The sequence below is a fragment of the Juglans regia genome, chromosome 12 (genome assembly GCF_001411555.2).
Source record: "Juglans regia cultivar Chandler chromosome 12, Walnut 2.0, whole genome shotgun sequence".
Lineage (NCBI taxonomy): Eukaryota > Viridiplantae > Streptophyta > Magnoliopsida > Fagales > Juglandaceae > Juglans > Juglans regia.
The window spans coordinates 759,041-785,120 of record NC_049912.1 but is presented as its reverse complement, the minus strand read 5'-3'; the positions used below and the strand labels follow the sequence as shown (position 1 = coordinate 785,120).

The 26,080-nt window shown below is 36.7% G+C and overlaps 2 protein-coding genes across 2 annotated transcripts; one reads left to right on the top strand and one right to left on the bottom strand.

The window, feature by feature from the left end:
- Positions 1–14,359: 14,359 nt before the first annotated feature.
- On the top strand, positions 14,360–18,426 carry LOC118343979 (metal transporter Nramp3-like). Its single transcript, XM_035683554.1, has 4 exons — positions 14,360–15,037; positions 15,647–15,783; positions 15,905–16,557; positions 17,841–18,426. Exons 1-4 carry the CDS (start codon positions 14,502–14,504, stop codon positions 18,060–18,062), a joined length of 1,548 nt encoding a protein of 515 aa, XP_035539447.1. The 5' UTR covers positions 14,360–14,501; the 3' UTR covers positions 18,063–18,426.
- A 6,101-nt stretch (positions 18,427–24,527) lies between these two features.
- LOC109020241 (lysine-rich arabinogalactan protein 18-like) lies at positions 24,528–26,080 on the bottom strand. The gene is made up of 2 exons (XM_019002660.2): positions 25,411–26,080; positions 24,528–24,829 (listed from the first exon to the last, which is right to left on the bottom strand). Exons 1-2 carry the CDS (start codon positions 26,011–26,013, stop codon positions 24,740–24,742), a joined length of 693 nt encoding a protein of 230 aa, XP_018858205.1. The 5' UTR covers positions 26,014–26,080; the 3' UTR covers positions 24,528–24,739.

The window sequence follows — 26,080 nt, the reverse complement described above, 5'->3', positions numbered from 1 at the left end:
TAAGCCTCCAATGACTTTACCTTTCACTTGCAAATGAACCCAAAAAAAAAAAAGAAGCTAAATGCATATACCCAAAACAGAGAGAGATAGACATGGAATGAAGGAGAGAAATACCACACAGATTGAAAGGAAAGGAGATAGCTTGCTGAAACAGGGACCGAGTGGAGAAGCCATGCGCGACGGTGGGACACGATTGGGCAGCCTATAGAGAGAGAGGGACTGAGTAAAAGTTAGAGAGAGAGAGAGAGAGAGTAAATTGATTGTGAGAGAGATGGACGAGACTTATCGGCTAGGTGAGGAGGCGACGCCATTAAACAAGGAAGTCGATCTGTCACAGAGAAGAATCGACTAAGGTGGAGATCGACACGGCGCACGACATTGTTTTCTCAGACCTTGTTCAACGTGAAGATTGGGATGGACTGATGGAAGGGGGTTTTGCTCTGTTTCGGTAGTGAAGGCAGGGTGGCTAGGCACGATTGGTTCATGCTTGGTGGTGGAGGCTCACGATGACTGCAGCAAAATTGGGTGGAAGACAGAGATCAGTATCGATGAAAAGAAAAATTATTTATATCAGCCAACAGTAGCTACAACACACTTAATGTGTTGAGTAAAAAAAAAAAACACCATGTAAGGTGTGCGGAGAGTGCAGCTGATCTTTAGTCAGGCTCCAGTGAAAATGGGTTTCTGTAATTTTACGGGGAGAAATGTTTTGCACGCTTCTAACTTAATGCGGTGATAAACATGTTGCCGCATTAAGAAATAACTTGCTATTTTTCATCTTACATGGTATTATTATTTGTGAAGAGACAAAGTGGCCGCAAAATATATCTTGTCGCTACAAAAAGTATGTTTTATGGCGAATTTCACATTCACCACTACAAAAAAGCGGCTACAGTAAATTATGGTTTGTTGCGGCTGGAAATTACTCGCCCCTTCAGTTTTTGGCAGCAAAAGCTACTTTTTCTCATAGTGATATAAACAAGTTTATGATACTATCGTGCTGCTGAATATAATTTTTCATCTGATATATCTATACGTGGGCTTTATTTTCATGGAATTCTTAGGCTGTGTTAGGGAATATAATTATTCTCAGATTATTTTATTATTATTATTTATAATTATAAACTATTCAATACTATTCATAGATGATATGAGATATTCTTAATAGCTAAATGGAGTTAATTAATTAGCTCACACGTGCGGGTTCTAATTTTGCAAGAATCATCGCTATCTTTGAGTTCCACTCCCCACAAAGGTCAAGGTTATAAAAATTAAACCTTGCACGAATAGTAATGGAATAATTTATAAAATAATAAGAAATAACTTATAAATAAAGATAAGTTATTTTTAAATAATAATAAATTAATAAAAAAGAAGTTTTGAAAGATAAGTTATTTTTAAATAATAATAAATTAGTAAAAAAGAAGTTTTGTTTCTAAACATACATAAATAAATGGATGGATCTCAATTTTGGTTTTCACGACTCACATCATGCTGTTGTAATTAAGCAGAACTATAATTTATAATTTGATATAGCTCCCAATTAGTAATTAAAAATATAATTAAAAAATCGATCGGTAGGACTTCGGAGTTATCATGTCCACCAGTACTTATAGGTACTTGAAAACTATACATGATTTTGCTCTCATTCTTGGGTCCTTGGCATTACTAATGACAAATATATATTATATGAGAAAGCAGCTTGAGTTTGGTAATATTTTCTAATTAAAGGGGTAACAATCAAATGGTCGGCAACATTAATCATGTGTAAAAGTGAATCAAAGTTAGGTATCTAGCTTTAGATTGTCACCGTTGGGGCTCAAAGTAGTGATTCACTTTACTCAAAGTAAGATCTTTGAATTAATCATATCTTCCTGCCTAGCTAATTATAGAACCCTAGCTAGCTGGCTCATATATAAGATTAATGTCGGTCATTTAAGAGAAATTCTATTTGCAGTCCCCACTTGGAGACTGCATGTGCAGGCCCCTTATTAAATGAGAAAAAGCATCATTTTAGGAGTGATAGTTTTGTAATTTTAAAAAAATTTAAAAATAAAATTGTCTAGACTTGTATTGCAGTCCCCAAATAGAGACTGTATCTAGCATTGCTCGTCATTTAAATATATAAACTGTCGTACCATTTCCTTCCAAGGTTTTCAACTCATGAGACGGGTTATAAATTAAAGACAGTTTTAAATCCAAGCCCGGCCAATCGATCGAGGTGCTTTATTTATTAGTTAATATTTAAATGTTCTGAATATCTTATATATAATATGCATGACAAAAGCAAAAATCAAAGAGCATCGTTTTCGTTACCATAATAATTGTAATGCATGTTAGCAGCTCCATCCTGGACGTTATTTCTGTATCTAAGCAATTAAGAAAGCTTAACAAAAGTGTGAACAATAACCATTACAAGGCAAGGTGCATGGGTGATATTATCTCCTTTAATTGCTCTTTACCAAAGTGGCAGACATGCTTCACTGCCGGTTGCCTCTCTATTTTCTTCCCATGCATAATTCATGTCAATGTGTACGTGTGTGTCATATATATATATATATATATATATATATATATATATATATATATATCTCAAGAAATACAAAAGCAAAGAGAGAAGGGCACTTCCCTACAACCGCACGTCAGAATGAGAGCTTTTTACATTCCAAATAGAAGAGTGACTCGTCCCACTACATGATTGCTACACTCTGATGAATTATGTTATAGTTTTGTCTTCTTTTGTATAGGCATTTAGCATTAGCTGGCAGACTCAACTTTATTCTTTTTACTCTTTTGTTTAATAGGTTCTAGCGTATTTATCATTTTCGGCACATACATATATATGGTTTTCCTGGCTGTGTAAAGAAGCAGAGCAATGAGAATGAAATCTTCTATCTTTCATTCTATCTCGATCCTAGACTTTTAACATGGTATCAGAGAGCTTGGTTTCCTCATTCTCATATTGCCTTGTTTTCTCCGAGTCATTTTATCAATCATTTTCTCTGCATTTGATCTCTCATCTTTTTGCCATTCCTTTTCTCAATCACTGCTCCATCAATGGCAGAGGACAATGATTCCAACAACACACCTCAATCCAATGATTCCATCAATTCTGTCATTTCTTGCTCAGAAAACCCAAACAGCCCATATTTTATTTATCACAGTGATAACTCCCACACTGTGGTAATCACTCCTCCCTTCACTGGGTCGAACTACTTCACATGGCATAGGTCCTTTACTCTAGCCATTTCGATTAAGAACAAAATGGGGTTTTTAGATGGGAGCATCTCAAACCCAAATTTGGCTGATTCTCTCTATGTTCCTTGGCTGCACTACAACAACCTGATTCTCTCATGGATACTCAACTCTATTTCGAAGGAAATAGCCTCCAACGTCTTCTACATCAGCTTTGCAAAAGAGGTATGGGAAAAGCTCAAGACTCATTTTGCTCAACCAGATAACATGCGGATTTTCCAACTTCAACAGCAACTCAGCACTGTTGTGCAAGGGACATAGATGGTAAGCGAATACTTCACTCAATTAAATGGTATATGGGAGGAATTGCACAACTATAGGTCGTTACCTTGCTGCTTTTGTGGGCTTTGTACTTGTAAAGCACTTAATTCGGTTGGGGATATATGTGTTCAAATTCCTCATGGGATTGAACGATTCCTATGAAACAATCAGAGGACAAATAATCCTCATGAGCCCAATCCCTTCATTAGATAAGACTTTTTCTATGGTTCTGCAAGAAGAAAGGCAAAGGCAAACCAGGAGCTTAGTCTTGCTAGCCACTGAATCTTTGGCTCTTGCTGCTCAGTTCAAAAGAAAGGAAAAATTAGATTTAACTTGTCAACACTGTGCAAAGGCAGGGCATACACGAGAGAAATGCTACATGCTTGTTGGATTTCCTCCAAACTTTAAATTCACAAAGACTCAGCCAGGGTACTCGAGCAATGGTTGTTTTGGTTTTCACACGTCTAATTAGGTGGTGTCTGAGGGTCAAAGGAAGGTGTTTTTGGAAGGTCCTCAGCTGCCATTCACTTAGGATCAGGTTTAGAAGCTATTAGCATTTGTGGATGGTCAGACTCTACAACCTAGTCATAACCATCTTTCTACTCCTCAAGCAACAACCTCCACCAACACAGAATCTACTCCATCCATAAGTGCTCATTCCAACATGGCAGGTATACCTCATTGTCTTTCTACTACATCAGCATCACCTTTTTCACCTTCTCAACATCATAGTTTCTTATCACTCTCACATCAAAAATTACATAGCATTGATGACACACCTTGGATTGTTGATACTGGAGCTACAGACCATATGGTCTGTTCTCCCTCTCTACTCACCACAATCACATGCACCACTAAAGCCCATGTTGAACTACCTAATGGTACTCAAGTTGCTACCACCCATATTGGTGATGTGCAACTTTCAGCATCTATCATACTAAAAAATGTCCTATGTGTTCCCACCTTCAACTTTAATCTACTCTCTGTGAGCAAATTCACTCGTGACCCTCTTACTTGCTTAGTATTCTTGGATCACTTCTATTTTCTATAGGTCATATCTTCATAGATAACGATTGGACTTGCTAGAGTTCATCATGGGCTATACTTCCTTGATCACAGCTCACTCAGGTGCACTCCTTCCAACCAGAAAATCAAAACTCACTTACCTTCCTCCAATACTCAGATTTGCAATGTTGTGACACAACAGCAGTTCAACATTTGGCACTTTAGATTAGGACACTTATCCAATCAAAGGCTAAATTTAATTCAGTCCTCTTCTCCTGATGTAAAGTGTAAAGAACAAACTCATTGTATTGTCTGTCACATGGCAAACCAAAAACGAATCTTTTCAATTAAGTGAATCTTCAACTTCATCTATCTTTGAATTAATACATTGTGATGTTTAGGGATCATATTCACAAGCTTCTTTACAAGGATGTCACTATTTTTTAACTATTGTTAATGATTACTGCGGGTTACACGGGTTTATTCAATGAAGTTCAAATATGAAGCTAAACAGCTTCTACAATCATTCATTCACATGATAAAAACCCAATTTAACTCCAAAGTCAAGCAAATTAGGACCGACAATGGTTTAGAATTCCATATGCCACATTTCTTCCACTTTCATGGAATCATTCATAAAAAAAAACTTGTGTCTATACACCACAGCAAAATGGAGTGATAGAACGGAAACACCAACATTTGCTCAATGTAGCTTGGTCACTTCTTTTTCAAGCCTCCATTCCAATAAATTTTGGAGGGAAGCTATTTTAACAACCACATATTTGATTAACAGATACCGACTCCAATTCTCCACAACAAATTACCATATTAGATCCTCTTTTCCTCTTTTCCTCTTTCCCTACTTGCTCACATTTGAGAGTCTTTGGGTGCCTATGTTATGTCTCTACTCCTAAGCATAATAGATTGAAATTCGACTCTAGGGCGCAAAAATGCATCTTTCTGGGTTATCTTTCAAGGACTAAAGGATATAAAGTGTTTTATTTAAACACTCAAACTACTCTTGTCTCTAGGGATGTCATTTTTATGAATCAATTTTTCCATTTCAGGATTCAAACTCAACCCCTTCCATTAATACTTAACCTGATTCCTTCTCAATTAATCCAACTGTTTTTTCTGACTTTAGCACCTCATCTACTCCCACTAACATCAATTTCCCTCTCGTTCCTACTTCCAATTCAGATTCTTCTTATACTGCATCTCATTCTCCTTCTCTTGGATCAGATTGTACTCCTCCCCTAGAGGCATCTGCTGCTGATATAAATGAGGAAATACACACTGAGTTGTCTTCTCCTACTGCACCACCACCACAAACTGATCTTAGGAGATCCAAGAAAATTAGGCACACCCCCTCATACTTGAATGATTATCATTGAGTACTAGTTGCACCCTCATCTGCTAGTAATCTGTGTTCTACCGCCACCACTCATCCTCTTTAACATCATCTTACTTATGATCAATTATCTCCCTCTCATAAGTCATAGGCCCTCTCTCTTTTCCTCACACACGAACCTAAAACTTATGAAAAGGCTATAGTTTCTCCTCATTGGCGTGCTGCCATGCAATTTGAACTTAATGCTCTTGAGGCAAATGACACTTGGTCCATTACTTCTCTACCCCCTGACAAGAAGACCATTGGGTGTAAGTATGTTTTTAAGAAGAAACTCAAATCAGATGGGTCCGTTGATAAGCACAAGGCTTGTTTGGTAGCTAAATGTTACACTCAACGAGAAGGGTTTGACTACCAAGAAACCTTCAGCCCAGTAGCAAAGTTCACTACTGTCAGGTTGTTCTTAACTTTACCATCCATATTCAAATGACATTTGGACCAATTGGATGACCATAATGCTTTTCTTCACGGAGATCTCTCTGAAGAGATTTATATGGAGCTTCTCCTAGGATTTTAGGTTAAGGGGGAGTCTCAAGCCGAGGGTACTAAACTTGTTTGCAAGTTACACAAATCTCTTTCTAGCTTGAAACAAGCCTCTAGACAATGGAACTCCAAATTTACTTCTTCTCTTCTTGCTATTGGGTTTTGACAATCAAAATCAAACTATTCCTTATTTACAAAGACTGATGAGAGTGGTTTTATGGCTCTCCTCGTATATGTCAATGACATTATAGTGGGGAGTAACAATTTAGCAGCTATAGAAGCAATCAATTTTATTTGCACACTCAATTCAAGATTAGAGATCTAGGAGCTCTCAAATACTTGTTGGGTTTGGAAGTTGCGAGATCTTCAACTGGTATTCATATTTATTAGTGGAAATATAATCTGGAAATTCTTGAAGATGCTGATTTATTAGGGTGCAAATCTATCAGCACTACCATAGAGCAAAATCACAAGCTATCACTTGCTTCCAAGGATCCTTTATCTGAGATAACTGGCTATAGAATGCTCATTGGTAGGTTGATTTATTTGACAATCACAAGGCCTGACATCACCTATGCAGTAAGTGTTCTTAGTCAATTTATAGACAAGACGAGCCAAGAACACTTGCACACAGCTCATAGGATACTCAGATATTTAAAAGGGTCGACTGGACAGAGTATTTTATTTGCCTCCAATTCATATCTACATTTAAAAGCCTATAATGACTCAGATTAGGCAGCATATCCCGATACAAGGAGGTCAGTCACGGGTTTTTGTATATTTCTTGGAGACTCTTTGATCAGTTGGAAGTCAAAGAAGCAATTGACTGTGTCACGGTCCTCTGCTGAGGCAGAATACCGAGCTTTAGCACACACTAGTTGTGAGATAGTATGGTTAATCACATTGTTCAAAGATTTCAATACAAGTCATGAACAACCTGCACTTCTTTTCTGTGATAGTCAATCAGCCATTCACCTCACCAAAAATCATGTTTTACATGAAAGAACTAAACATGTGGAGCTGGATTGTCATTTCGTTCGGGAAAAGGTATTGGCTGGAACTATCACACCAGTTCATGTGGGATCAAAATTTCAATTGGCGAATATATTTACTAAGGCGTTATCAGCTCTTCTCTTGAATTTTTTATTGTCCAAGATGGTCATCTTGAACATTAGGGGTGATACCCGCAAGGTGCGGGGTGGGGGGTACCGGGTACCCTCCCCCGCACCATGCGGGGGTTGGGGTTTTTCCCCCGCCCTCGGGAGGTGGGGGCGGGGGAGGGGGAAAAAACCCCATCTGCCCCACCCCCGCCTAGGCCAATACATTGTGTTTAAAAAAAAATGGTCTAAAAATATTTTTTTAGACCCAAATTATAATATAATTTAAATAATAAATTAAAATTTATAAATATAAAAAGAACTTAAACTCGTTAGAGTTAGATTTTGGATTGTCTTAGCCTCCTATATAAGGTTGGCCTAGGAAGCCAAGGCAATCCAATGACTTGAATACAATTTTAAATTTTTAATAAATTGTATATATCTATATACAATATATTTATTTATATATATAAATAAATAAAAATTATATTTGTGGAGCAAGGGCTGGGGGCGGGCCGGGGCCCCACGGCCCACCCCTATTGAACATATATGCCTATATTAAGGGGGGGTCTCAAGAAATACAAAAGCATGGAGAGAAGGGCACTGACTTCCCTACAACCGCACGTCAGAATGAGAGCTCTTTCCATTCCTAATAGCAAAGTGACTCGTCCCACTACATGGCTGCTGCACTCTGATGAATTCTGTTAGAGTTTTGTCTTCGTTTTTATAGGCATTTAGCATTAGCTGGTAGACTCAACTTTATTCTTTTTATTCTTTTGTTTGATAGGTTCTAGCGTATTTTTCATTTTCAGCACATACATATATATATGGTTTTCTTGGCTGTGTAAAGAAACAAAGCAATGAGAATGAAATCTTCTATCTTCCATTCTTTCTCGATCCTAGACTTTTAACATATGTATATGCTGCTACTTTGGAAACTGTTAAAGGGACAAAAATAATTAAGATCGACACACTAGTGGGGAAGAAATTGAATACGTCCTGGATCAACATCCTACATGCATGCATACAAGCACGTTGTGCCTTCTTAGGTGTTCTTTTAGATCTAGGAAATTCCTTACAACAAAGTCTAGTTAAAAGAAATTAACCACTCAAACCTGCTTTTTAAGAAATTAACAACTTAAATGAGTAAACGATTCCAAGCATGCACTCCATAAAAAATGCATGAGTTAATTGATTCATTTCTAAAGCTCTCTTCATTCAATTTCTTTTAGTAAACAAAATTGATCGACTTATATAATTATGGGAGTCTCCTCAATCTCCTTTAAAACCAGGCAGACTCTTGCATTTTTCTTATTTTCCAAAAGGAGTTCATCACGGTCCAATAGTACAAAAAATGCATGAAAAAGAATTAAAAAAGAAGTCTCTTGGGGTTTTGTTTTATTTTTTCTTTCAAAAAAATATTAATTAGAGATCAGTTTTCCTGCTGACTCTGCCTAATGGTCAAGAGACCATAGATGGATGGATGGATGATTAGTCTCCTGCATGGGTAAAGTAGACGGTAGCGTCGCAAAAAATAGATCGAAGCTTAATTTCCATACATAGATTTTGTTTTGCCATACCTTTTGGCGCTTGCATGTTTATTATTCTATAGAGTAAATATATTCATAATCACAATTCTCATCATCATCTTATCATCCCATGATGTAGCATTAGATGATAGGTTCACAAGTGAAATATAATAAATAGTCTCCAATCATCTAATGTCACATAATGGAATGATGAGATGATGATGAGAATTGAGATTATGAGTAACAGTACTTTATTCTATATGCATGCATTATATATGAAGAGGAACAAATGAATATGTGCACTTTGGAAGCTGTTGTCTATTTTTTTTTTTAAATGAAAACTTAATTTCATTAATAACAGAAGACTTACATCAACTCACTTAAAATAGTGGATTGAATACATGAGTTTAGAGCTGTCAAGACACTTAGTCCATCTTCTTTTGCCAAAATATGAGTTGCCATATTAGCATTCCTATTTATATGAACAACAAACCATTAGTTTAGAGCTATCAAGACACTTGGTCCATCTTCAATCAATAAACCACCAAAACTTATATCTGTAGTAGCCTTGTTTGCCATGGTGACAACTTGCAGTGCATCTCCTTCGAGTATGACTTTAGCCAACCCCATTTCTTTGCAAAAAGTTGCAGCCAACAGAAAGCCATATGTCTCAGGAGAGAAAGAATCTTCATTCATAGATCTTGGAGCTTGTAGAGTACCAACAACCTGCCCTTGCCAATCTCTGGCAACTACTCCAATGCCTATCCTTCCCTCAGCCATATTAGTTGCAGCATTCACCTTGTAAAACCCCTCAGCTGATTTCTACCATGAGATTTGTAAACATGCAAATCTGGTAGCTGTTGTTTTGACCTGGTGATTTGCAAATCTGTAGGCAACAATTTCTTCTTTGGCAGCTTTATAGAGAGCCATCAGGTGTCTGAATCCCTTTTCATAGACTAGTTCAATTCTTCTGATCCATAACAGTCTAGCAGTAACAGCAGCTTCCACTAATTCTTCATGCTCCAAACACTTGGTCAATTGCTTCCATATAACACCAAAGCAGTCACTTTGGAAGGTTATCTTTTGGATTTTTCTACTACTCAGACTCCAAACATCACTGGCAGTAGGACATTCCCACAACACATGCCCTGATGTTTCAGATACCAAGCCACGTACTGGGCAGTCATCGTTTTCCACAACTTTCCTCTTCACTAGATTGGACAGAGTAGGAATAGCATCCTTGCAAGCTCTCCATAAAAAAAACTTTTACGCCATTTTGAATCTTCATATTCCATATAGCTTTCCAACCTTCTTTTTGCCTTCTCCCACTAGATGTCTCACCAACAAAACTAGCTTCAGAATCATTGTACAGATAGTATGCACTTTTTACTGAAAAACTACCATTCTTTATGGGTAACTGGGCCAATTTATCTTCTCTGTCACTCGTGCTAATAGGAATAGATTGAATCAAGGCAGCCTCTTGAGGTTCAAAAAGAGCATATAGATGGTTGATTTTCCAGGTCTTCACATCAGGATCAATTAAATCAGCAACCCACTGATAACCAGTAGACACCTAAAGAGATAAAACCTTTGAAGCATAATATCTTGGTATCCACTTGTCACTCCAAATCTTCACCTTCTTCCCATCACCAATTCTCTAAAAAATACCTTTTTTGAGCAACTTCAGGCCAGAAAATAAGCTCCTCCATGCATATGAGGGATTGTATCCCCATCTTTGCCTTTAGCAGATTGTCATCATTAAAATATTTTTGTTTAAACACTTGGTCCATAAGGTATGATGGATTCTGAAGCATCCTCCAACTTTGTTTAGAAAACATAGCTACATTGAAACTTCTGAAGTCTTCAAAACCCAATCCCCCTCTGTCCTTAGATAGGCTAACTTGATCCCATTTCACCCAGTGTAGCATGGAGTGATCTTCATTATATCCCTACCAGAATTTCTTCAAGAGTCTATTAAGCCTTTGTGTAATTGAATGAGGCAGTAGAAAAATACTCATAGCATAAGTAGGAATAGCTTGAAGTACAACTTTAAAAAGAACCTCTTTACCAGCAGTAGAGAGCACCTTTGTCTTCCAATTAGACATTCTTGTCCAAGTCCTATCATTGAGGGATTGAAAAGCACCAGTTTTAGACCTTCCAATCACAAGCTGTTGTCTATTTTGTTGCAGGTTGTTGCTCAAGTAATCATTATGTCCCTTAGCTTTTTGTGGAAATCCATTAAAACTAGTTTTTAGAATAAGCAATGTTACGTACAGTCTCCAAATGGAGATTGCATTGCAAGCCTAATTAATTTTATCTTTAAATTTTTTTAAAATTACAATATCTTTTTCAAAATGGTACTTTTTTTTTATTTAATGAAGGGCTTGCACATGCAGTCCCTATTTGGGGACTGCAAATAGAATTTCTTTTTTAGAATATATATCATTCGTTAAATAGATGAGATGAGATGAGATGAAATAAAATAAAAGTTAAAAATTAAATAAAATCTTAATAGAATAAAAAATTTTTAATATTATTTTTATTTTAAAATTTAAAAAAATTAAATTATTTATTATATTTTATAATAAAAATTAAAAATAATTATAATAATTATATTAGATGATCAAATCATCTATCAAACCAGGCCTAATTAGTGTTATTATGCGGGCCGTACGTATAAAGTCGGAATTTCACGCCGACGATGTTAGATCAGTACTCCTGTCCTCGTTTAATATTGGGCCATGATGGGCTTGCTTAATTGTTCACTTCTGCTGCTGATTACTATTTAGACCAATTATCAAGTGTTCTGTTCCATTACTTGTTGAAGCCCATCTCCTCTTCAAATGCACATGACGTAGCCTGCATGTGTCTATTTAATAACCTAAAAAGGATGTGTTTCAAAAGAAAAAACAAAGAAAGTTGGATAGAAGAGCCAATGTTTCCAAAGAAAAAACAAAGAAAGTTGGATAATATCTAATTTTATCACATTAAAAAAATTAAGTATTGAACACTGCATTGTTTTATTTTTTAATAAGTCAAACCCATAATTTCCATTTTGAAAAGAGTATTACTATATTCATAAACAAATTATATAAAAATAATCACATAAATTGACGTGACTTTATTTAATCTGTTAGATTTATTTTATAATAAAAATAATTTTTTAATCTAACGAATTAAATCAAATCACGTCAATTTATAAGATTATAAAATCTCTTTAAAGTATTTTCCTTTTGAAAATATAGATATTGTGCAATCAGGCGACATTCGGTTGGCTTATACAACACAACTGTTAGGTCTGGTGTAGAAATTGAAGATTTGCAGTGTTTGATTTGTAGACATAATGTCGACATTTGCAAATTTGTGAAGTAAACCGGCCCGGGAGGATTGGATTGGCACTTGCGTCAGGCCTCAGACTCTTTAAATAATATTAGTTTTTATCGTCAAAAGAAAACACGAAAGCCCGTGCAGCCACGAGCTTCCACGACAAAGACGTAGCTAGACTCGTGGCCCCCACGCACACTTGAAATTGGCCACGAGTCACTCTACCCTTCCTCAAATGCGGCATCATGCGGCGAAGGATTAGGGGCTTTGGGTCGTGAGCTGGAAAAAATAGCGGTAAGCTGATAAGGAAGAGTTGAATGAGCAGACACGGTGGCGGGAATGAATACAAAATTTGAAGCGATATATTGGGATGGATGCTTGGGAATTGGTGTAGGAGGTAGCCGACAAAAAGTGATGTTTCCTCTGTTTTCCGTGGCCATCCATTTGAAAAATTCAAAGCTGATTTGGCTTTTATGATCATGAATTTTTTATTTTTTATTTTTTAAAAAAGCATAGAAATGTTGCACCATCCATTTATCTTCCTCCTTATTATCTTCGGCCATATTTAATGATGGGATATATTTTAAATAATTATTAATTAAACAGTTGATAAAAAAAAAACTATTTAAAATATGATCATAATCAAAGATTACAAAATTTAGGATGATGGTCGAGCCATTTGTATTGAAAGTCCCAATTAAGAAGTGATAAATTGTGAATGAACATTCTATATAAATTAGGTTGTGTTTGGATATTAAGATATTTCAAATATTATGTGAATAATAGTAAAAAATAATGATAGAATATTGAATGATAGTGAATAGTAATAAAAATTAATAATAAAATAATAAATAACAGTAAAATATTCTGAGAATACATATTCTTAGTACCTAAACTAGGCCTAAACATACTAAAAAATAAGCATTTTATGCTATAAAGGCTTAATTAAATCATGGAACGTCCAAAATCTCGATCAAATGAGGATGAATCACAAAAGACACGAGATTTAGACTATATTTAGATGTTGATATGATTTCAGATGATTTGAGTTGATACGTGAATAGTAATATTTTATAGATTCTATTGAAATGTATTTAAATATAAATATGTTGAATTATATGTTTAAACGTATGAAATAAGTTGAGATGAGTTTACACTTTATATAAAAAGTTAAAAAAGTAATAAGTTACATCAATAATTGGTTTTAGATAGATTCAAGTGATATTTACATCCAAATGTAAACTTGAAATACAAAGCATTGGATAGAGCATGGGTGTCTAACATCTTTGATCAAGAGCCGTCATATATATACAGAGCATTCAATGCATAGGGATCAAAGGCTAAAAAACGGGATAGGATTAAACTAGCAAAGAACACTTAAAATCGCGTGAGATGTTTCTTGAGGGCATCAAAAGGGGAGCAAATTATAAGTGAAAGATGAGGGTCACCAATCCAAAAAATATCTCTTTAGATTCTACCTAAAAAGAGAGAAGGAGTTTAGATAAATGTTCAAGGCTTCAAGCATCGAAGAAATCTTTTTTCGCTAGACGTTCGGACAAGCCTTCTTGTTCTTTAATCCCTTCGCGAGGAGCATTCATAAACTGTATCAACAATTGAGTAAGAATTGCTCGGAGTCGGAGAAGTTTAAGATTGAAGTACTAGCGAAACAACCGCAACCCAATCAAAACATGTCTCCTAGGATAGTCTGCTTCCGCAGTGCTCAATATTTGCAATAAGATTACATATTACAACCGACAAAAGATAAAAATCAAATGACAAAAACATCGTTAATACAGAATAAATGTTGTCAAAATGTCCCGTACGTTCATCTCCACGTGCCGCACTTCCAATCTGTAAATTCTCATTTACCACAAAACATAAAATCAGAAGCCAGCAAGCAAAAAGAAAAAGGTCAGCAGAAAAAAAAAAAAAAAGAAAAAAAAAAAGAAAAAGGTCGGGTGCTCTCTTTATTTTGCTTAGCGTTAACTATAGCGTTGTTGCTGAGGCTGAGCCCGCGGGAGGACGATATAAAGCAACAACACCCACCACTCCCGAAAGTCTTTGCTCTGTTACCATTACTCAACTAGCCATTTCAGCTGTCTTTTTCTCACGCCGAAACCCATAAACCAAACTCGTACCATGCCGTCCCAGGAGCCCGAGCAACAGCAGCCGCTGTTACTGGACTCGGACCAGGAGGAGCAACAAGATACCGCCTACGAATCGGACGAGAAGGTCCTGATAATTGGAATTGATGAAGGTTCTGCCCCCGGGTCCGGCCGCGCCCCGCCGTTCTCGTGGAAAAAGCTCTGGCTGTTCACAGGGCCCGGGTTCTTGATGAGCATAGCGTTCTTGGATCCTGGGAACCTGGAGGGGGATCTCCAGGCCGGCGCGATCGCCGGGTACTCGCTGCTGTGGCTTCTCATGTGGGCCACGGCCATGGGACTGCTGGTACAGCTTCTGTCGGCGCGGCTCGGCGTTGCCACTGGGCGTCACTTAGCCGAGCTTTGCAGGGACGAGTACCCCACGTGGGCAAGGATGGTGCTTTGGGTCATGACCGAGTTGGCGCTAATTGGGGCTGATATTCAGGAGGTTATTGGGAGTGCTATTGCTATTAACATTTTGAGCAATGGAGTTTTGCCTCTATGGTCCGGGGTCATCATAACCGCTTTTGATTGGTAATCAATTTACTTACAATTTACAATGTTTTTCTTTTTTCTTTCTTCTTATAACAATTCTTACTAGTGCTATTTTGCTGGTTTTGATAGACATAATTAAATTTCTTAATCTGCTCTTCTGAATTCGAGCTCTTTGGGTTTTTATTTGCAAAAATATTTAAAGTTGAAGTTTAGGACATTTAAACATCTATGTGGGTTTTCTCCGGTTAAGAGTATGTTTGACGCTGTATTGAGTTTTAATGGGTTTTACTCGCTTAACTATATTTCGGGTCTTTGAGATGGTAAAGCGTATTTTTTTTTTAATATATCTCGGTAATTATGCTATATTTATGTAATAAAAGTGGTAAACTCTGGTTGGTTTCCAGGAAAACTGAGTGGAAACCAGCCAGAGTTAAGTTTTGACAAAAAATAAAAATAAAAAATCTCTCCATCATACTGGATGGTTTAAACAGGTTCTGCTGAATTTCCAAGTGAAAGAGATGTTGTTTTGTCAAAAAAATAAAATTGAAATATGAATTTTCTTTCTTTTAACCTTTTAAGCAACTGAATCGTGTATTTTTTGTACAAAATTATAGCTTTGACTATAATTCTTTTTATTGTCTTCTACAGTTTTATCTTTCTGTTTCTTGAGAACTATGGTGTAAGGAAATTGGAAGCTGTTTTTGCTGTTCTTATTGGGACAATGGCAGTTTCATTTGCTTGGATGTTTGGTGAAACAAAGCCAAGTGGCATAGAACTTCTTCTCGGTAAAAAAATGTTTTTTTTTTTGTATATTTTTCTACCTATAATTTGTTTTATATTCTTGCAATTTTCAGACTATTGTGCTACCTTGAACTAATATGCAGTCAAATGGATACATTTTCATAGGTATTTTAGTTCCAAAACTGAGCTCCAGAACAATACGGCAGGCTGTTGGAGTTGTGGGTTGCATTATTATGCCTCACAATGTTTTCTTGCACTCGGCTCTTGTACAATCAAGGGAGATTGACCATAGCAAGAAAGGTCAAGTCCAAGAAGCTATTAAGTACTACTCCATTGAGTCCACTGTGGCCCTTGTTGTGTCATTCATTATCAATCTATTTGTTACAACTGTGTTTGCCCAAGGGTTTTATGGTACAGAAATAGCCGATAGGATTGGCCTTCTAAATGCAGGACGGTATCTCCAAGAGAAGTACGGGGGTGGACTTTTTCCCATTTTATATATTTGGGCTATTGGGTTATTAGCAGCTGGTCAAAGTAGCACTATTACCGGTACTTATGCAGGGCAGTTTATCATGGGTGGTTTCCTAAACTTGAGGTTGAAAAAATGGATGAGAGCATTGATCACACGAAGCTTTGCAATCATCCCAACTATTATAGTTGCTCTTGTCTTTGATACCTCTGAGGGCACGTTAGATGTTCTAAATGAATGGCTTAATGTGCTTCAGTCAGTCCAGATTCCCTTTGCACTTATTCCCCTGCTTTGTTTGGTGTCAAGGGAGCAGATCATGGGCACTTTTAAAATCGGCTCAGTTCTCAAGGTATGTTAATCCTTTTAGTCTGCATCTTCACTATCCTTTTTAATTTCTTGGGAGGAGCGTTTGATGCCATCAGTTTAGAAATCTATGTATACATTTTACAGAAATCTACAGTTGACTTGACTTTGAGCAAGTAATTTGAGGGTATCTTGTATAACTCTCACAATCTCTCTGTCTTTTCTTTTCTTCGGTATTGGACAATAATTTTGTGCATAGTTCTATTCTGGGTATGGCCTCATCGTTAGAGATTGACATGGTAATGTCATATCACTTTGTTGTTCATTTGAAAATTACTCTTTAGTCTGTGCCCAGTTGCTGAGTTTAGCTTCTTTTCTGAATTCCTGTTTCTGTTACCAAGTGATTTGATTAGTCGCATACATACATGTACGCATACCTGACTTGGTATTGCAGTCTGTTACCTGCGTGGGCACTGGCATTTTTTACATCTGTATTTGTGAGTCTGTGACTTTGATCAATTGTATTTTACTAAATTCTCTGGTGATCTAATAAAATGAAAGTAGTGGGGTTTGGTCCAGTATATCGCAAGACCTTTGCTCGCTAAGAGAGGATGGTATAATCATTTGCGAGGGAGTGCTAATGCGATTGGTGTAGCAGTCAGATTATTACATGAAATTGGGGAATGCTACCACCTTCATATTGGTGTAGAAGTCAGGATTATTTTGTTTGTTCTGGAGGAAAAAGTTGAATGTCAAAATGTAACTTCCCACTGTCAAGTTCTCTTGCATAGTTTAGTAACATGTGTTTTCATAAAGAACTAGTGACTTGAAAAGTGTGTTCACTGCTTCCCTTCACCTTAATTAATGATCATGTGTTCCCTAATACCCAGCCTCTCCTTAAAGTTGGAAGCAAAATCTAATTTTCAGCATAGGATGTGCTTAGGCATAAATCCTGTGACTGTCTTCCTAGTCTAGCGTCAAAAAACAGATATATATATATATATATATATATATATATAAATATTTGGAGGATATTTTCTGCACATTTACTTGTTCGACGTGTTGTTTTCTGTGGTAGTTTGACAAAGAGCTGCCCGCAGGTATCAAGCTATTGGGTCTTCTTCATCTGCAGAAAGACTTTTTCTCAACGAGTTTTTATGTTTCTTATAAATATATAGGAAAGACAACTAAAAACACGATCCCCTCATTATTTTCCAGTACTTGCTTGTCATGCAGCCCAGACGGTATATTTCTTTGTACAGTAATAGAAAAGCAAATTAGTAATGGGATAAAAGCTCACCTTTTCTCCGTTTTATCTTTTGTTTGTAGATGGCTGCGTGGCTTGTGGCAGCACTGGTAATAGTGATTAATGGGTATCTGTTGCTCGACTTCTTCTCCTCTGAAGTTAATGGGGTGTTGTTTGGATCCGCTGTGGCTGCTTTTACGGCAGCATATATTGGATTTATAGTTTACCTTGTTTCTCGGGGTGTTAAGTTTTCAAGTTGGCGCTGCACAGTACAGCCGAAAACTGTAGCAGAGACAGTGGGTTGAGTAACCAATCTCCATTGCTGGTTGCAATTGCAGGATGTTTAAACATACAGTATCAGTCAGTAACTGCCAGATGGATAAGTTGCTGTCATGCTGCATTTGCACAGAAGACTTCTGGCTGAGCATTATCCTCATTCTTTAAGCATAGACCAGTAGTCTATAAAAATCAGTGGTTTATTGTTTCAGTGTTGTATTAAAATAATCAATGCAGTTGTTTATGTATGATAGAAACTTGTTTCTATATGAATGAAGCAAGGCCGCATGAGGCTGCTTCCGATTCGAGTTCTAGGTGGAGTATCATTCTAGTTGCAACGCCTGTAGTCAACTTGGCAATATTGAAATTGGTTTTGGAAAATTTTCTTGTTAATTTGTTTTACATGTTTTTCCTCTGATTTTCTAAATTTGGTGTGTAAGGAGTTACTTCCGACACAAGGGAAGATCTTATATAAAGATTGTATATATGGGTTAAAATCTCCTAAATTCTTGTACAAACTTTAAGATTTAAAATTGATATATATGGAGTGAGACGCTCTTGTTATATTCTTTTCTTTAACTTTGATAGATACACATGGGAAGTCAACCGCGCCAATCGGGCAACTGAAAATTGATATCTTATTGAGCGTAAGCTACTCAGATCTTGAGCCTCACATTACAGAACTGTCTAAATTCACAGATGATGACTTGGACGTTAGTAGTTAGGTTAGACAAATGCCGCACTGGAATGCAAGAAATGTTGAAACATCATTTGTTTAAATTTTACCTCAAAGCTACCTTCCTTATTAATGAATATGTCTATATTATTAGGTCTTTCCAACTTCTAATCTTGAATACATGAATTCAGGTCCATTTTCTGAGTTTTACTCCCAATGGAAATGATCCCCTAGTTAGATTAGTCATCTTTCCAGCAGGGTCAAGTGACTACACTTTTAACTATAATATAGTTCAAATGAGGCAAATCTAACTACCTGAAATTCTTGTCATCACAAACTAGAAAATCGACACAATATAAACCTCAATGATTCTGCCGTTAGGTATAGTACAGATGTTACTCAGCATGATTGTACTCTTTCATTCCATATTTAGTTCCTTAGTTGAACTGTACAAATTTATTACATATGTTGTAATCTCTCAGAGACCTCTGTATTTAAACAAACATTATGTCAATGAAAGGGAGACCTTCTTACTCATCTTATTCTCTTATATGATATCAAGAGCCATAAAGGCTAACACCTTCACTCTTTATGGCAAAAACTAATTCCATTAGCACCTCTGCTATTCTAAACATCACACAATTTATCTCTATTAAACTCGATCAGCATAACTACCTACTGTGGTTATCTTAATTTTTACCTGTATTACACAGCTATGATCTTTTGGGAATTGTTGATGGGAGTGAACCTTGTCCACCCCAGTTCATTCCCACCTCTGCTAACAATCCCACCCCCAAAATCAACCTTGAATTTGTCCTTTGGATAAAGAAAGATTAGTTTATTCTTAGTTGGTTGAATGCAACCCTTATAGAGGGGATTTGGGTACGAGCTATAGTCTCAATACCTCTAAGCTGGTTTGAACCTCTTTTGCCACACGGTTTTCCTCACAATCTTGACCCCGTGTTGTTCATTTAAAAAGATAACTACAAACACTCAAGCAAGAGTCTAAAACTTGCACAACCTATCTCAACTTGGCCAAACAATATGGACGGGCATTCGCCTACACGCCCCTCGTCTGCAGACGGGGGCTGGACGGGTTGGGCAGTGGGGCACCTCCCAGCCCTACTGACCAGACCTAACATTACTCAGTCAACCAACTTTGTCAATTCCTTCATGTCCGTACCAGCACTCATTGGTCTGCAACTAAACTGAGTATTAAGATATCTCAAAGGTATCATCACCCATGGTCTGCATCTCACTCGTGGTTCACTCTACCTTGCTGCCTATTGTGATTTAGATTGGGCAGACTCCATAGATGATAGATGATCAACCAGCGGATTTGGTATTGATTTTGGTCCATCTTATCTCATGGAGTGCAAAAAATAACAAGTTGTTGTCTCTCGCAACAACACGGAAGTTGAATATAGGTCCCTTGCTTTAGCCATTGCTTAGCTCTTTTGGATCAGAATGCTCTTCAAAGACCTTAAAATCTTTCTTCCCACTACGCCCATGATCTGGTGTGACAACATCGGAGCTCGCTTCTAACACCATCTTCCATGCTCGAACCAAGCACATTGAAGTGGATTATCACTTCATCCGAGAAAAAGTATTCACCAATGATATTTGGCTTAACTACATCTTCTCCTTAGAGGCAAGGTGCTGATATAATTACAAAAGGACTCACTACTGCTAGGCTTTTATTGCTACATGCTTATGCTTCGACCACTTGTCCCCATCAACTTGCAAGGGGGTGTTAACCATAACAGTTCAAACGAGGCAAATATTACTACCTGAGATTCTTGACATCAGAAACTAGAAAATCAACACAATATAAATCCCAGTGATTCTGCCGTTAAATATTACAGATGTTATTCAGCGTGGTTGTATTCTTTCATTACATATTTAGTTCATTAGTTGAGTTGTACAAATTCATTACTTATGTTTTAATCTCTAATAGACCTCTATAATTAAGCACAAGCATTATGTCAATGAAAGGGAAACCATCTTCCTCATCTTATTCTCTTACATATATATTCCAAATGCAATAGCCGTGGTAAGTTTGGAGCTATGAATTACAATATCCCAAATACAAGATTTCATCTGCCACAACTGTGCATTAGGTAATAATCTATAGGGAAACTCTTAACCTGGAATCGAACTCATAATGTTTGAGTCTGCCCTTGACCACTAGACGGCATCTTGATCGGTGAAATGATGTGATTTATACTTAATTAAAGAACTGAAAAATCGCTGATCTCTTTGATTTGGTTTTACTTCGACTTGGTCACTAGATCATGAAATATAACCATAATAAAGTGTTTTACCTTGTATAATTTATGGGTGGTATTCTACTCATGGAAGGTCGTATCAACTTTTTTTAAAAAAAGAAAAAACGAAACAGAAAAAGATGACAGTACCCCAATTTTATTGATTATCCTCACTTATGGCAGAAGAAAACTGTGCTTACAATTCGACACCTGAGAGATACAAATAGAATAAAAAACCAAAATCCAGGCATTAAAACCTCTATAAGTTTTGCAATGTACCCCTCGATGATGTAAAATCACCACTTGTCCCAAAAGCTTAAGCTGATAGGAAGAGGTAGATTTTATTATTTTATATCTTAACACTCCCCCTCACTTGTGGGCCAGACTTTTCCTCAATGAGTAGGCCCAACAAGTGGAATATTTAATTAAATGGGATAGAGTGTAGAGTCAGGGTTTGAACTCAGGACCTCTGCTCTGATACCATGTAAAATCACCACTTGTCCCAAAAGCTTAAGCTGATAGGAAGAGGTAGATTTTATTATTTTATATCTTAACAGATGAAAGGGTGCCAACATTATTACAAATAGAAATGGAGTCTCTAGCCTATGGAGATGGAATTCTCGTTGGAATATAGGTGAGTTCTTTATACTGATTTATGGTATCGTTTCAAATATATGTTAATAATTAAATTGGCTCGCAAGCTGGAAACAGTTTCTCTGGTTAGATTGGATCCGCATGCATGCTTGATCTAAACTCCTAAGTCTAGGGTGGTGGGCAAAAATAGTTGGAATAGAAACATTTTCCTATCTTCCATTAACAGATATCTTATCCTTTGTATCTCGAAGTTATCAAATTGACTCACATCATCATTCAAATATGGTTGACTCTTAAATAGCACCCTTTTATTTAGATTTAATGATCAAAATTGTGTTACAACACTCACTTAAGTTTGAAGAAAAAGTCGGTGAATGCTTTACAAAAGGAAATCACTAGAGATCTTATGAGCTAAATGGTATTCCAAATATTTTACCCAAAAAAAAAAGAAAAAAAAGAACGGACAAATTAAAATAGGTTGCTTGTCCCATGTAAAAGTCACTCGAAAGCCGAACAGCAAGATCCCAAACAAAGGGTGAAAGAGCAAAAGGTAAAGGAAGCCATTTCCTTTGCTTGAAATGAAATCATGTCCTTTTACCCAAAAAATTCCAATGATCTGTCATTCTTGGCTTTCGGCTTCTCCAAGTTATTCCCTTATTCACGTGCCATAAGAAAGTAGAATGAGGTGGAGACAGAGAGGTTTAAGTTTTAAGTTATTCTAAGGATCCCTACTTCCTTTAAATCGTCTGATCCACTTTTGAAAGATGAAGACAGGGAAATGAGAATGTTTCAATATTTATGTTTTCACTACCTTACAAGACAATATTATTTTGATCAATAATGGTACTTTGATGTCATGGAAATCACTTTCCACTTGGACTGCATTACATGATCAGCAGTGTATTGAATCTGAAGGGAATATAATAAGGTTCCTTTATAGTATCAAATGCAAATGCTAACTTACAATGCACGAAAAGAAGCCTATCATGTCTTTATTATGTTCAATGTTAGAAAATATTTTTATGCACGGTGTACTTGCCCATGAGCTAGATAGGTAGTAATGGTATGACATAAATTATGTACAGTTTAATGTTTTGAAGTTGTCCAAATCTAAGTTTTGTTTTTAATTTTTTTTTTTTTTTTATGAGTTGAATGTCGAAGATGAAAGGTTTTTAGCATGAGCGGGTTTTTAGCATGAACGAGAATGCTAAGTACCCCCCATAAGGGCATATTGATCATTTAGATAGTGAGAACTACGTTGAAAGGTTAGTTCTAAGTTGCAAACCAATTCATTGATCATTTTGAGTTTTAGGTTGTCATTGAGAGTGACTAAAGATAGGAATGTTAAATCTTGTTAACAGGTCGTATTCGTGTTGTGTTAAGACATGTATATTATACTATATGGATCAACTCTAATCCGACCTGTTAAACTTATTATGTCAAAATTTCAAACCCTAATACGACCTATTAATATAACGGATCGTGTCTTGTCAACCTGTTTTGACCTGTTTATGTAAATAGGTTGACTAGATCTGAAATTAACCCGCTTGACCTAATTAAGTTTAATATAATTTTATATAAATGTTAAAATCACAATATCTATAAAAAAAAAAAATATAAAACTAACTACAAGTCTAAAATTACAATCGAAATAATAAAAATATAAAAATTAAAATCCCAACAATTTTATTTTTAAGTATAAGGATATAATTATAATTTTTAACTTTCTTAACAGATTATAACGAATCAAAATAGGTTGACCATTTATCAACCCGTTTTGACTTGAACTCGTTAAGACTAAATCCTAACCCATTTTTATCGTATCGTGTTCGTGTTGGGTTAAAGAGTCGTGCCACATATTGCCACCTCTAATTAAAGATAGAACAAAAAGGAAGCGAAAGAAGATATTTTTTGAATAGTAAATTGAGATGAGATAAGTTGAGATGATAATTGAATAAAATATTATAAGATTATTATTTTTTAATATTATTATTTTTTAATATTTAAAAAAATTAAATTATTTATTATATTTTATGTAAAAATTTAAAAAAATTATAATGATAAAATAGATTAAGATCACTTCTCATTTCAAACGAAACTTAAATCTACAAAAAATACAACATTTTGTGAGGTGGCATGTGAGAGGGCCAATGCCTAAGTGAATCAAATTAAGATTGTGTTTGGATAGTAAAGTAATTTCAAATACTCTGTAAATAGTAGTGAAAGTAAAAGAAATACTTTAGACGCAAAATAATTATACAAAAATAAACTCATAAATTAATATAATTTAATGTGATACATTAAATTATAAAATTTTTTTTACTATTAAATAGATTTAACGGATCCCATTAAAATACATCAATTTATAAACTTATTTTTATATAATCTCCTTCTTCTGTATATAACAATTCTCAATAAAATATTGAATAATAAATAATAATAATAATAATAAAATAATAAATAATAGTAAACACTCCGCTACCCACACGAAACCTATGAGTCTCATCGATTCCCTGAAGTCCGGCAAGGAAAGGGAAAAAAGGATATCTATTGGTGGAAGGTAATAGCCAAAGTGGTTTACATCCAAGATCAGGTGAAATAACATGAAGCCAGCATGAAAGACATCGAGGAAGGGGAGTCCTGCAGGCGATTCATGTTTAGGGGAGAAGCTGGGATTTTCACCGCTTGGCAACGAGCACTTTCGAGAAAAATAGAGCTGAATTGCAGCATTAATGGACATGAGCTAAAAACAGTGAAGCCAGGACAAGAGCTTTAGAAAATTAGCCGAGAGCGAGCCAGCGAAAGAGCGATCAAACATTATAATTTTTATTTTCATGATCTATCATCACCTGCAGATTGACATTTGGGAGAGCTACAGCTTATTTTAGATCGATAATAAAATAAAATCCAGATAAAAGCAAATTAAAGGAAATGGGATAAAATAAAATAATTAAAAAGAAAAAAAGAGATGCTCTCCAACAGTAATTAATCAATCAATACAAAAGTAATGAAGTAGTAGTTAATAGAAAATCCCAAACTCTCCCAAAAAGAATATAATAAAGAAACAGACGATCATCGATGATCTACGTACATCAAATCCCAAACTCCACATCAAACCGACAGTACTCCAAACCCAATAAGATCCCTTTTAAATCATGTAATAAATAAATTAAAGACACAAACCAAGGAGAAGAGACAATCCCAATGCCAACCCAGCAACCACCTCCTGCATGCACCTCATCCTCGACACTGCTCCGCTCTGCATTTCGGTTCCATAAATTCAAACCAAACGTTATGGGCCAATAATTATTAATTCATTAATTAGATCGGAACAAATATATTTAATTCATTAAATATTAGCCTTTTCCCTTATTATTATTATTATTTTTTGCTATTTTCGGACATCGACGACAATAATAGCTGTCGTGTAGTACTACGTGTGACAGTTTTGACATCGACGTCATTCCGTGTTTCCTCGTGTGCTGCAATTCAAAATTTCACTCAAATTCATACATTTTTAGTTCCGTCCACAGCAGTTCACGTGGTTATACAGCTCTGCCCGACGATACTAAGGCCACACGACGGTGGTCGGTGGCGCGTGGGTGACACATTGTACTGATCTGTTTCAGTAGTCAGTGAGGTGCGCACCTTAACATTGTCTTAGAACAAAACACGAAGAAACTCAGTCGAGTTCACTTCCGTGCGCTACTGAGTAAAACTAACGTGGGTTAACGAAGAGGTAGAATGGATGCCTTTAAAGTAAGATTTCCAGATCTGGGCGCACATTGCACTCCAGAGCGAAAGTCCAAGGCTATATGAAGAACGTCCAAAAATACTTACCTCATCGGCCAATGACGGACCAGGCGAGAATGCGTCCTGGTTCGGTCCGGGGGCTTCGGCAGGTGGCGCCGGTGGACCAAGTAGCTCTGGTGCTGGGGCCGGCGCGTTGTGCTTCTTAGTCTTAGTCTTAGTCTTTTTCTTGCTCGGAGCCGGAGCTGGAACCTCGGCAGTCGGCGCAGAAACCGGAGCTGGAGGAGCGCTGGAGGGAACAGTTGCTGGTGCAACTGATGGAGGAGATTTCTCCGGTGCAGGCAATGGTGGAGAGCTGACTGGAACCGGAGCTGGTGGGGAGCTCACTGGAGCGGCAGCCGGAGTAGATGACACAGGAGGTGTAGCCGCTGGCGAAGGCACCGCAGGTTTCTTCGATGGAGCCGGGGCTGGTGAAGCGGACTTTGGAGTGGTAACCGGTGCCGGGGATTTAGGTTTGGAAGGTGCTTCAGCAGGTGATTGTGGTTTAGACGGAGATGTGGCTGGTGATATAGTCGGTGTAGTAGCAGTGGGAGGAGCTTTCTTTGGCGCAGGAGTAGGTGACTGGGCTCCGACGGGGCTAGCAACGACGCAGATCAATGCCAACACGAATGCAATAATGCATTTCCGATCCATTGCTCCAGAGATACTCTGTGATATAGAGCTAGCGAGAGGGACAGGACTAGAAAACGGTGAAAGCAAA